This window comes from Homalodisca vitripennis, unplaced genomic scaffold (genome assembly GCF_021130785.1).
Source record: "Homalodisca vitripennis isolate AUS2020 unplaced genomic scaffold, UT_GWSS_2.1 ScUCBcl_689;HRSCAF=3240, whole genome shotgun sequence".
Lineage (NCBI taxonomy): Eukaryota > Metazoa > Arthropoda > Insecta > Hemiptera > Cicadellidae > Homalodisca > Homalodisca vitripennis.
In genome coordinates, this window is record NW_025776828.1 from 99115 (window position 1) to 113213 (window position 14099).

Here is a 14099-nt window from a genome sequence, read left to right on the forward strand (position 1 = left end):
TAGGCATTTTGAGACTTTGCCTCAAGTCGATGTCAATGAACAAAGTCTTAAAAAACATTAAAATCCAGATACTTTCAAGATTAGAGATGGGCGTTATTTAACATAACAGGATAAATAACAGTGTTGCCGCGCGGCAACAGTTATCCCCGCAACGTGTTATCAGAAACTCCCTGTTATAACAGGATGACAACGAACAATGAATTCATTCGTTTCGTTGCCGGCAACGGTAAGCCTGTGCTGGTAACAGTCAATAGCGGCAGACTGGAAACTCTTCACCTGTTATTTGAGCAACGGTGTTATGACAAACAACAGAGTTGTAGGATGACAATTATTTCATTGCCGGGAATCTATCTACGGCTTGACAATGACAACAGCAGCTTGATCTGTTATTACAACACCACCCGTAACGATAATATAGTAAAGTAAAATAATCAAAATACTGGAGACGCGACATTGCGGCTTGGGGGAGGGGATGGTGCCTGTTCGGACATGAAAACCTGACCTGATTATTCACTTTGTTTATTCTATTATGATCCCATTCCCACACCCGCAGTACAATTGTTTTAATTTGTTCAAGAGCAACATACAGTGTAATCTCTGCCTTATTAAACTATATGTGGTTTAAATTTTTATTTAAAATAACTATATTTCTTAATGTTTTCTTTAAAATAATTCTTGACAAATAATTGTAGAGTGATTAAGTTATGTGAAATAACACGTTTAATTTGTGTTTACTGTTTTTATTATTTATAAATATCTACATTGTAATTAATTTATATTAAAAATGAGTGGTAACAAGAAGCAAAAAACCAGTTACTTGTGGACATACTATACTGTGGTTGACGCTGACATAAAAACTGCTAAGTGCGATTTATGTGGGCAAGTATTAAATTATAAGTCAACTATAACTAATCTTAGACACCACATTGAAAAGCGCCATCCTACTGTAAATTTACCAAAAAAAGATAAAACTTCAACTAACTTGCCAAGCCCTACGACAGCTTTAATTTCTACTAAAAACTCTACAATAGGCTCTACATCAATTTTACGTAATGAACCCGAACAACCAAGTTCAGAAGCGCTAACCAATTCAAATCCACTAAGTGCATATTTTTCATCTTCTAGTGACGGTAACCAGTCAAGTATTAGATCATTTTTACCCCAATCTAAAAAGCTGAGTGAGACTCAACGTAAAAAACTCGATAAACTTCTCTTACAGTTGTTTATTACTGACTTTCAGCCATTTTCAATTGTCGAAGACAGAGGTTTTGTTAACTTTGTGTCGGCTTTGAATCCCGCATATAAATTGCCAAGTAGAAAAACAATTTCCAATAGTATGATTCCAGCTGAACATGAGAGATGCTTGAATTTTGTTCGGAATGAGTTAAACTCAGTACAAAGTGTATGTCTAACCACTGATACCTGGACTTCTACAAATGTTGAAAGTTATTTGGGTGTAACTGTCCATTACATTTCAGAAAATTATGAAATAAAGTCGATATTGTTGGAATGTTCTAAAATGTCTGATTCTCACACAAGTGCTAATCTAGCAAAAGAGATCAAAACTATTGTTGACAAATTTCATTTATTTGATAAGATTTTAGTCGTAGTATCAGACAATGCCAGTAACATCAAAGGGGCGGTACAAAAGGACTTGAAATTGAAGCACTTTGGTTGTTTTGCCCATACCTTAAACTTGATTCTTCAGGATGCGTTAAAGCTGGTAAAAATGTTAATTGACAAAATAAAATTGATAGTGACTTTTTTTAAAAGGAGCACAAATGCAACTGAAAAACTGTTGATATCCCAGAAAAATATGGGCCTTGAGCCAAAAAAACTTATTCAAGAGGTTTCAACGAGATGGAACTCTACATTTTATATGGTTTCCAGATTTGTAGAGCTGCAGGACGCGGTAAAAACTACTATCGCTTTAATAAATAAAAATTTACCTGTTTTGTCAGAGGAAGAGTGGGGATTATGCAAAGAGCTAAGCACAATCTTACGTCCTTTTGAGGAGGTCACTTCACAGATTAGTGGGGAACGCTACGTGACAGGTAGCCAAGTGATACCCCTAACAAGAGGCCTGATGTCCGTGTGTAAAAAAATGCAAAAGGAGCCATTCAAACCAGTTATTCAAAATATTATTAATGAACTGCTGCATGGTCTCGAGAAACGCATGGAAAATGTTGAACACAGCAAAACAATAGCACTTGCTACTCTTTTAGATCCCAGATTCAAACTTGCTGTCTTCAAAGACGAAACTGCAAAGCAATTGATCAAAAAAACATGTACAGAACTTTTAGCTGCAATCTGGACAGAGACACATGGCAAACCTTGCACAGCAGATGATGAAGAAATTGGTAACACTCAAAACAAAGATGGCAACGTAGATTCCGCAAAATTTTCCGTCTGGGAGGACGTTGACAACATAATTGCCAAGGAGAAACCTACAGGTAACCGCTTTAAAATTTTATTCATAAATTTAGAATTTTCAATAAATTAAATTAGGGTTTTTACTTGTAACTACACGTATTTACTTTTTGTTTAACTTTAACGCGTTGTAAGCTTTTTGGAGTTCACTGCTATGAAGGAATTGGTTTCAGGTACGAAGACCTCCGCTGCAATTGTCGAGTTGAACCGGTACTTAGATGACAGCTATCTAGGACGGAAAAAAGATCCTATGGGCTGGTGGAAAGAGAATCAACATGTATACCCTATTATGAGCAAATTGGTGAAATTAAAATTTAACGTCATGGCTACATCCGTCCCATGTGAACGACTTTTTTTCTAAAGCAGGAAATTTTTTGACAGAACGCCGATCAAGACTGAGTTCAAAACGAGCAGAGCAGTTGCTGTTTTTGAATGGAAATCTAAATCTTCTACAGTAAATAGAAATCAAAAAATTTAAGTTATATATAAGTTCTGCAAGTTAAATATATGAAATTATGTAATTCATTTTCTTGCAATTAATCTTATATGAAGCCATAGTGTACAGTTTGGTTATATTGCCCATTTTATTTTCTAAATATGCTTAATTGTGTCTTTGAATCTCCATACATTCGTGTATCTTCATTTAATCTAAAGTACAATATTTGACAGTGTAATTGTAATGTACATTTGAACAATATGTTTATGTATGTATATATTTGTAATTTATAAAGTGTTCCTATATGATTTAATTAGAAATAGCAGTGTTAACCATTTTGTTTATATTGTGATAAATAGTTTTTTATGTATACATTTTGCAATTATAAACGTCATTTGTGTTACTATTTGTTGTAGTTAATATAAGTTATCAGTTAAATATGTATGTATACATCACAGCAGTACATTTTTATAGCTAAATATCACTGTCCAACGTTTTTACTTTACACTTACAAAATCTTACTTAAGTTGTAGGCTATAATTATTTCAATATATTTTATAATCAAATATGTATTTCACATTCGTAATAATTATATTTTAGATGTAATGTATCCATTTAATGTATTCTTCATTTACATACTAGTAGTGTAACTAACACGTATTTAACGGTTTTATTTTACTGTCAATTTTCCGTGTAAATACCAATTTGGGCAATTAAAACACGTTATTTTTTAAGATAAATGTATTTTAAAGAACTTTTAGTCTTGTATATAAATTACTTTTATAAAAAAAGCCTAGGGTGTGTTCATTTAATATAATAATATTTACAGAAACGTTTTATTTGGTTTGTATTATTTTGTCTATAGCTTTTATAAAGTAATCCCTAGTGTAAATTATATTTAATACACTAAAATATTTCATTTTTCAGTTTGAATATTTTAATGTTTATCTATAGTGTAAATGTACAATGCGCTGTGAAATGTTTACATTCAAACAATAAAAACCCGATTCTGTATTTTGTACTTAATTGAACCAAAAGATACTTTTAATTATCTCAAAATAAATTATAGTAACTAGACTAAGCAGCTAAATGACGAATTTTGTACACTTAATAATAGTAACAAAGTCCGTTAACTGAATGGTGGTCCATGTTTTAGTAACGGTATTTCAGTAACGTTCTATAGGTAACAGCCACTGGAAAACGTTATTGAACCAACGTTGCGCAATGGATAGACGAGGCGCAACGGTCAGCCGATAACAGTTGCTAAAATAACACGTTGCCGCAACCTGTTATCGGTTGGCAGAATAACGTCGCAACGCGTTGCAGCTAAACAACGACATTTTCCATCTCTATTCAAGATAGACAGTCTTGCATTAGCGGTTCCTCTAACTAAGCACTTGCATAGTTCTAGCATTTCCGTCCTGTTGCGAACACTAGAATCTATAAACCATTTAAAATCTTAAAATAACGGTTCGTTTTTTCCCTTTTACAGGCATTATCATAATACACAGGTCCTTCGTGATCATTGTCCAATTAATGTTCATAATCACCAAAGAAATTCAAGTTAATTGTATTAATTCAGATGTTTCCTATTCTATGTAAGTTTTCATTATTTTAACTACGTTTCTCAAATCAACCCTTCAGACAATTTTTAAGTTTCGGATATTTATTCTTCCATTGTCTTAAACTTATTTTCTATTACAAGTTTATCCCAGTTTGAAACGTTTTTTTCTTTGGTTCTGGAAAGACTGAAAAATTTAATATCAGAATAACAGGTTGGTATTATGTAGCATGAATTCCTAATCAACATGCTGTTCTATCATGTTATGACATAACCTCTCTCACATGACATCTTTATAACAACTTATGTGTTATGGACATTCCAGATCCACTCGACACTAATACATGTAACTTTCAAGAAGTTTCACACATAGGTTGCACATTTATATTAGCATAACCTTTCTTGTATATATGCTCGTTAACGTACAGTCCTGGCTTTAGTATTTAAACAAAGTAAATTCAGAGCACCGATTAATGTTGGCAAACGTAAACTCCTATATTAGAAAGCCTTCACCGCTTCGTTCATTTGTGCAACAGTCTTTGGAAACACAATCCAATTATGCGATTGATCAACGATTCGGTCCATAGCATAGCTGACAGTCTTGTTGACTGTAGACCGGGGAACGCTCATGTCCTGTACGATACTATACCATATTGGAAATCCCCGTCACCATCAATTCGTATGAACATTTCCATTTGCTTTCTTCTTGTTATTACACCATCATGAGTGCTATTTTCAATGAGAAACTCAGTTGCTGAAAAATCTAATTATTATTTTCGAATCTTGAGAGTTCTTTGCCTATTTTATATTTATACCCATGCCTCATCGGGCATTGTAAATCTTTCTTTAACGAATCGGTATGAACTCTGTCATGGTTGCAATACGACTTACCGGCGGTGTACGAAATACATTAAGCAAGTGCTAGACCAGATCAAGTGTGCTCCTCGTACACAACTACAAAGCTCCAAATAAAAAATACAATGTGCTTGCTAAGTTCCTAGCACATCCTTGAACATGCGACAGGTATTTGCTTACTTCAGTTTTCAAGTACTTGATTGACTTCTAGATATTTTAAAATACTTGGTACGTCTAGTGCAAAATGCTTGCTTTTGTTCTCACTACCTAATAGCCACGAATATTTTAATAACATAGACCTAAATTAGTAATGTTTAATTTTTCCTAATAATTGTCAAAACGTCTGTACAAACGACTGGACTATAGTTGTATCGGTCTATGACTCATGCCCTTTTAACTAAAAATGTTGGCTGTACTTTTGTTTAGCTACAGCTGTTAACATGGAAACAGCTGTCTAGCAGCTTGAATATTGTGAGCAGGTTTTAAGGCTATGGTTGTCAGATTCTTTGGTTAGTTCAACAGAGTAATACGAGTTAGAAAAATATGATAGAAAATATGGAAAGTGTTAATCATGATGTTTCTCGTAAAAGGAAGTTTACAGATCCTAGTGAGTACAAAAGGAATCAAATAAGGAAAGCCATTATCAAAGGGGAGAAATATGTGAACCATAAAGGCAATGAAACTCCAGCTAAGAAGCTTCGTTTACTTGTGGGTAACTAATAATTTAAATGAGGTTATCAACATAAACTTTGTTTACCAATATAATTGGTGTGTGTCTTTTTAAATAACTTATATAATAAAATCCTCAGAGTTACATCAAGTTACAAGTCGGAGCCCTAAGTAGGCTATTACTGAAATAATTGGTTTACATTAGCCTAAAACTCTCTGTTTGTTACAGATGCAAGAGAAATTGCTTGGGAGAGTTTCCAGAGGACAACGTGACTGAGATTTTTGCTAGGTTTCACGACCTGGGTACGAAAAATGAACAAGACATGTTACTATATGGACTTATTGATGTGGAGGAAGTGACAATACGTAGACCAAGAAATGAAAATCCAAGAATAAACAGTGCTAGTTTCAAATACCGCCTTTTGATTGGAACTTCAAGACATACGGTATGTCTGAATGCTTTTTTCAATGCTTTTGGTGTTAAAACTAAAAGAGTCCGGCGAATCAGAGAACTCAAGAAAGCCTGCAAAACTCTCGAAGATAAAAGAGGAAAGGCAGTGTCTTTTTCCGTGTCCGATGAAATAAAAAGCTTGGTTAGAGAACATATTAGTTCATTTCCTGTGAAGGGATCCCACTATTTGGGAGGAACCAAATTTTATCTGAATGCGGAATTAAATTTAAAAAATAATGTATAACTTGTTTTGTGAGAAGTACCCTGAAAAGAAGGTGAGTTATAGTTTTTTACTACACCTTTTTTAAAGTGATAATTTTAATCTCAGATTTGGTCAGCCTCAAGTCGACACATGTTGCACAAGTGAAGAGCTTAAGCTAAAAATTAAATCTCCGCACTTGAATGAAGCTGCAAAACGGAGTGCTGTGGCCGAGCTTCTTGTACACAAGCGACGAAGCCAAAAGTTTTATTCTGCACTACAGTATGAGGCTTCAAAAGTTGCTAAGGAAGAAAACAATATTCTTTCAATTGCATTTGATTACATGCAAAACATTTCCCTCCCAAAGGTGCCTTTGCAGGAAACTGTTTTATTTGCGCCAACTTACAGTGATTGTGTTTTGTATAACAGACTTAAAAAAAAGTAAAAAGTAAAGTAAAGAATGTCTTATTTTACCAGGCGAAGTTAGGGCTAAGAAGCCCTCTCTAACACTTAACCTGGGAAACACTTAAAAAGTAGAAACAGCGACATCTACCTCTTTTATGAAGGAGAAGGTCACAAGGGGCCTAACGAAGTTTGCTCCTTTTTGGATGTTCTTTAAACATGTTCCGGAAAGTGCGACAAAGCTCTGTATTTTTTCGGACAATTGCGCTGGTCAAAATAAGAACCAGACATTGACTAGGTTTTTCTTATTTTTAACTGACAGTAAAAGGTTCTTAAAAATTCAGCACTTTTATCCTGTCAGAGGTCACAGTTTCCTTCCTTGTGACAGAGAGTTCGGCTTAATCAAAAGGATGCTTCATAAGCATGACAGAATACTCAGTATGTATGAAATCATTGAGGTAATAATAAAAAGTGCCAAACCAGGAAAATTTCTTGTGAAGGAGGTGAGAGCTTCAGAGAATTCTAACTTCAAATCTTGGTGGATAAAGTATTACAAAAAATACTCCAGTGTCAGAGGAAACAAAAAAGAAACCAAGCAAAGAAAAAGTCAAATTGGGATCAGTAAGCTGTTTCACTTTGTATTTGAATCTACTTTAAAAGGCTACGTAAAGGCATACACCACCATTAATGGTCTCCATTGCCGCACCTTTTTCATGTCTTTAACAAACACAGTGATTACTGGTCCCAGCGAACTTGCTTACCCAGAGGGTAAAGTGCCTATAAAAATATCGAAACTCCAAGATTTAAGAAAAGTCATTCAGTATGTACCTCATTAGAAACAGACAATTTTATGATATTTTAGAATGGCCTGTAATGGAAAATATTAATATGCAAGAAGAAGATGAGTGATAAGTATCAACAAAAACGTACAATAGGACACAAATTTAGTTTCTTTTCTATGACCAACGAACCAACGAATTGATCTTAAATTGTATATGTGTATTTATAAAATATCTGCCGCTTTTGGCAGATATTTACTTTAACGTACAATATAATTTTAAGTGTATTTAAAGTCAAATATATTTTATGCAGAAAACTGTAAGATACGTTCAGTTATGTATAATTTTTGTGTGTATAATAGTTTGTAGTTACTTCGACGTTACCACAATAAAGATGAACAAATATATGAATACTTTATACATATATTTCAACGATTACGATAGTTTCTCCTAACGGATCGTATCCAAGCCATGAACGTTTTGAAACTAAACGTCTAATTTCGTTATTGAGGCCACTTATGATCGAGGGATATAGCCTGAGGTTTACTAACGCATCCTAATAATCACGTAAATGTCTGTAGTGTGTTACGTGCTCATAGATGAATAAACGTATACAAATTATTTTAAAAGAATATAATAACCAAACATAATAGGTACCATAAAGATCTTATTGACATCACAACTTATAATTTATATTTAACATAATATCAGTGTATAAGAGCACAAACAAATGATAATTATAAATTAAAATAATCTTCCATCATACCTATTTATGAAGCATTCATTCAAATAATTGATATCCGTCACCCACCCAATAATTCTGTGACCTCTCCCTGAAACGAGAATGCATAACAAGATGTCTGATGTCACCGGAAAGTGAATTCCATATTCAGCAGGAGATAACAATGAATGATCTATTGAAGAAACTGGAAAAAAATAGGAAGGAATTGATATAAAATATGCTCCTCTGCGAATAGATCTTTCACTGATGCTGAAAAAAGGATCTTTCGGGTGTGTGTGTGTGTGTGTTTTTTTTTAAATATATATAAAAGTAATAAATTTATAGAAATGGCTGTTGCATGAAAAAAACAAGAACGTGACAGTCGAGGAGTTAGTTCAATTTCATTACGTATAACTTTTGAACAAGGAGTAACATGATAATTCTGTCTTAAATTGAAAATAAATATGATGCAACAGTTCTGATCTCTTTGTAGCTCTTAGTCTAACTCATATCATAATACTCAACGCCACAGTATTTTTTTAATGTACCATAAACAGGACATTTAACAGCATTCAGATATTTACAGATATTATTACATTCAGGGGTAAAAATAGAACGAGATCTTTGAGAGTGGTAATGTCTGGAAGACCTTATTATATGACGCAATGGCCAGATCTGTTCATCGCGAGAGTTTTCCCATAATTAGTCCAAGGTTACCACAATATTCACGTTCTTTGCTGTTGAGTTTGTTTCGTTATAGTAATTAAGTAAAAGAATTCTGAAGCAGCTGATAAGTATAGTCTTAAGTCTTGCTGTCATTGTTTGAGTCAATGTCTCAAAGTCCATTTTGAAATTGCATCAATGTCACTCACTAATCATTAAAGTTATTTTGCGTTTATTTTGTTTATGGTGTTTTTGCTACAAGCTCTTACCGTATATAAAGAAAAACACTCAATAATTTATTCTTTTTCAGGGAAAGTATATCTTATAGCCTGTACTGAAAGATTATATTCCTATTTCCAACTGTAAAGGAAATACTAATGAGTTGATAAATTTACCACAGGATTTTTTTTTTTTTTTTCTTTTTGCCTGTTGGCTGGCCTTTATAATCTTATAATGCGGCCACGTAGTACACTTGTTATGTCTTCTTTCTAGTTATTTGCCGTATTCACTTTTTACATATGAACCTTGTGGTTGCCGGCCAAGCTATGAACAATTAGTTAGTCTTTGCATTTTCCAATTCATGTGTTTTTTTTTCTTCTTTTTTTGTAATTTACTATATTGCTATTAGCTTATCAGATGTTTATTTCATTTTGTTTGTTTTCTATGAAGGTTATGTAGAGTAAAATCCATACCCTAGAACCATAATTTCTAACATGTTCTGTGTAATTTTATGGTTAGTTAGGAGAAGGAAAAACTAAGGAAATCTCTTTGATTGGATTATATGATAGTGATTTTGATATTTTTCACTGCCACTGAATGTATTCTAAGTGTTCCACAACCTAATCAAATTTACATGGTTCTACTTACTATTTTTAAAAAATCATTAATTTCTTTATAAATTTGAGTGTCTGCTTTTCGCAGCAAATCGATTAATATAATATTCGAATTCTGTTGATTGGCTTTGTATCTTGATTGATTTACTTTCTTGTAACTAAGTTGCCTGGCATAAGAGTACTTGGGACATTCCAGCAAAACATGTTCCATTGTCTCTATCTTAGCCATTGTGCAGTTTAGGCATAGCGGAGTGAAGTATTTTTTTATTCTGTATAGACATGAATTTACATTGCCATGACCAAGCCTCAATCTACTGATATTAATAATTTCCCACCTGCTAAAATTACATGATTTAAACCATGGGTATTTTGTAAATTGGCTCTGTATCTGTTTAAACCACCCAGCTTTTGAGGATTGTTGTAAGAGGTTTGTAAATTGTAAACCATAAAATTTTTTCTGAGGATTTAGAAGTTGTGGATGGTCTGTCACCAGCAGTACGAATGTCATTGCTAGGGTGGGGAACTGTAAACTGCACGTAACACAGCTGTATTTACAATATAATCTACACAATAGTATAACAATAATCATCTGGTCGAGATCCAATTGGCCCTGTAGAACCACACAGCCTGAATTTTTCTTGAAATGGCTAGAACAATTTTTAAAGAAAGAAATTGATCAGACATGTTAATTTGTATAGAGGTTCAAATTGGAGGGCTTCGAAAGAGTTCAAAATATAAAAGTGTAAGTATTTTCTTATATTTTCAGGCACATAAATAATAGTTACCTCACCGTCAGACAAGATAATGAAACTGAAAGACACTACTTTAAGGAATAACCATATATCGTTTGTTTATATTTCGTTGACAACGTGAATGATAATTGGTTAAGCTGTTATGTTTTACTATTTATTATGATTATTAAACTTCGTACTATTTCTTAGACTAATTATTTCAGTAATGCTATAAAGAGATTTGAGCGAAGACAATCTTGGACTTTGTATATAAAGCTATAGCATGGTTAACTTAAGGCGGCATATTATTCTACAAATATCTCATGAGTATTTAAAAAATTGTTATCTGTTCACGCCAATCGGTGTGAGTGTGTATCCAATGAGTTGTTCTTGTAACTTATCATATATTATGTGATTTTCGTATTTTTCTGTCCAAATGTGTACCTATGTTCTGCTTTGTATGCAAAAGTCTCTGAAATTTTGAAATTAATAATTATCATTCAAAATTTGTAACGTGAACAAAAAAGGACTGGCCTGTTTCCAAGAAAAGAACCAATTCGGTGTTGTTTGAAAATGACAGAATTTAGCAAACTGAGGAAGCTTGCCCCAGTCAAAAAATATCGTACCGAATTGCATCAACCACTCTGAAACGGCCACTGGAAGAAGTGCTTAATTAACCTCTTATAACAAAACATTTAATACACTTGTTTTGAATACACATATACTTGTTTGTTAAATACACATATATAATTTAAGATCAATTCGTTGGTTTGTCATTCCTCTAAATAGGACTTTTGTGTCTTATATTTATCACCCATATTAAAATTAATAGTATGTACTGTTTAGTAACTAGTTAGTACTAATCTTTGTCATGATTGTTTTCATACCAATAAGATACTTAAATGGTAATGCAAATTGATATGTTATGGCTGATGCAGACTTGACCAGACTTTTCCACTAACTCCAACGAGCATGTATTAACTGAGTATGAAAAGAAACACTAAACGAGTAAACACAAATCTTGGGTCTTACGGTGGTTGGCGTACTTCAATTTGTATAAGTAAACATTATTAAAAAATATAAAAACAATTCCATATTGCTAGTGAAAAATCCATACAGTTTAAATGAAAAGAGCAAAACCTGAGCCAAACGAATGCAATAGTAGTAGTAACTGTATTGTTGTCGCTTGGACACATTTATTTAGGTACTTTGGTACTTTATGACGTTTGATTTTCTATTTCATAAAATTAGCATGGGTAACGGACATTTATAATTTACAAATGAGCAAATAAAATGAATACTGATGAATGTAAAACAAAAACGCTATGTGTTAGAAGGCATTTTAACGTGTTACCAGTACTCAAATACATAATTACATTTATGTTCACCTCTGTAGCCTAATTAGGTTTTGAAAGGCTTGGGTATGCATCATAAACAAGAGATGATAAGACAAGTTTTTGATGCTTTGCCTGATAGTTTCAATATAGCGAAATTGCAAGATAATTACATTCATAATGCGGTATTTATAAATCGAAAAAATTGGAAGTGGTTAGAGAACCAGGATACTGCTAAACATCGAAGTATCGTAGAAACTATTCTTGGAAAGAGAATAGATTCTACCACTGCTGCAGCTGAAATGGAATTTCTGCATCGAAATAGTGATGCAACAGCATTTACCGCTTCTGGGACAACAGTGATTCCACAACATCGTCATTAGCATCATCTCATTAAAATTATGATTTCTTGGAGTAGGATCTAGGCGTCGGATAGCGCCGAGTTCTTATCGGAGGTGGTGGCAAAGATGAATTATGATGGTCCTCTGTCATTGACTCACATCTTCTTACGCCAAAATCAGCACCTCTTACCACAATGCTGCCAACCACGCAGAAAATATGTATTAAACTTCCTGCATGGGTTCTGATTGTGAAGTATTTTCATCAGTAAAACTACTTTAGTTTTACTGTTTAAAAACAAAACGATTACATTTCTGGCACGCCTGCCAGTATTTTATAGACATTGGGTGGTTGGTTCGTACTCATTTTTGTTTCAGCCAGACATTTGTTTATTGACGGACTTAAACATATAAATGTAATACAGTTAAGGTCATTCACTACAGTATTTACTGCGCTCTTGACCCTAGATTCTTCACATTCGAACCCATCTGTACCTCCTTCTTGAAAAAATTCTAGTTAAAACTAATTTAATCACTATCTCATTCGAATATTTAGGATGCTTAAAATTGTCACACAAAACCCACACAGTGTGTGAATACCGATTCTAAAGTCTAAGTGACAACAAGCGTAGTCAGATTCACTTTTATACCTTGGAAGATGTAAAGGATAAACTTTCAATTGAATAACTGATTTCTTTTAATTTATTTATTTGCTATGGTAAATATAGTAAATGATCTTCTAATATGTAATATTAATACATTACAAAGTAGTGTAATAGGTATAATCTAGTTACCATATACTTATTATTTGAGTCGAACACATATATTATCGTTTTTTGAATTTGGAATATTCCTGAGAACCAAGTTGTGAAAATGTAATTGAAAAATTGAGCTGAAATCATTTAGTAAACTTTGTTCTGTACATAAAGTTTGTAGCTACTTTTAGGCCTGTAATAAATGTATTATTTTCTAGCATTGTTTTCTATTTTTACTTCGTAAGAAGTGTGATGTGTTATACATTTGTTCTATATTAATACTCAGAGTTGCCTACATTGTTATGACATTCAAGGGTTACTTACATTTCAAAAGGGTCTCCCCGATCTCTTGATGCCTTGCAAGAAAACATAATTGTCCACTTATATTTTGGGGAAGGAATAATAATTACTAGATTGTAAAATATAGTTGGCATTACAGGTTACTCTTTGTAAGTATCTATAATAATTAGCGCATTAATTTTGTTGCAACATTTCCATTGGTTCTTGTTGGTAATTTAAAAAGAATTCACAACTGATCACAGTATTACAAAGAAATAATACTTCTACTACGTTAGAACAACTAATAATATACAATATAAAATATTTATAACTCATGATACTTATAAATTAATGTATTAAATGCACATACAGTGAACATTAGGAAGCATTAAGCACACACTTTAAATTCTAAAGGTTTCAGTCAAGGTCTTAACTAAGCTTGCACTCTATGGCTATCTACACTCAGAGATGTTTCTTCTTCACTGGAAGCATCTTTCTCTAAATCTTGGGTTATACTGCTATTGATGGAATGGTTATCTTCAACCACGTCTTGGCCACTGGGTAATTCCTAAAAACAAATAAAATTATTAATAATATTTAAGATTATTTTCCAATTGATCTGGTAATCATATTGGAGTCCGGGTCTTTTTCGTTTAAGGGCCA

The 14099-nt window shown here is 33.1% G+C and overlaps 1 protein-coding gene across 1 annotated transcript; it reads left to right on the forward strand.

Moving 5' to 3' along the window:
- The first annotated feature begins 84 nt into the window (after positions 1-84).
- On the forward strand, positions 85-3180 carry LOC124370946 (zinc finger BED domain-containing protein 4-like). Its single transcript, XM_046829253.1, has 2 exons — positions 85-2453; positions 2604-3180. Exons 1-2 carry the CDS (start codon positions 785-787, stop codon positions 2789-2791), a joined length of 1857 nt encoding a protein of 618 aa, XP_046685209.1. The 5' UTR covers positions 85-784; the 3' UTR covers positions 2792-3180.
- Positions 3181-14099: the final 10919 nt, after the last annotated feature.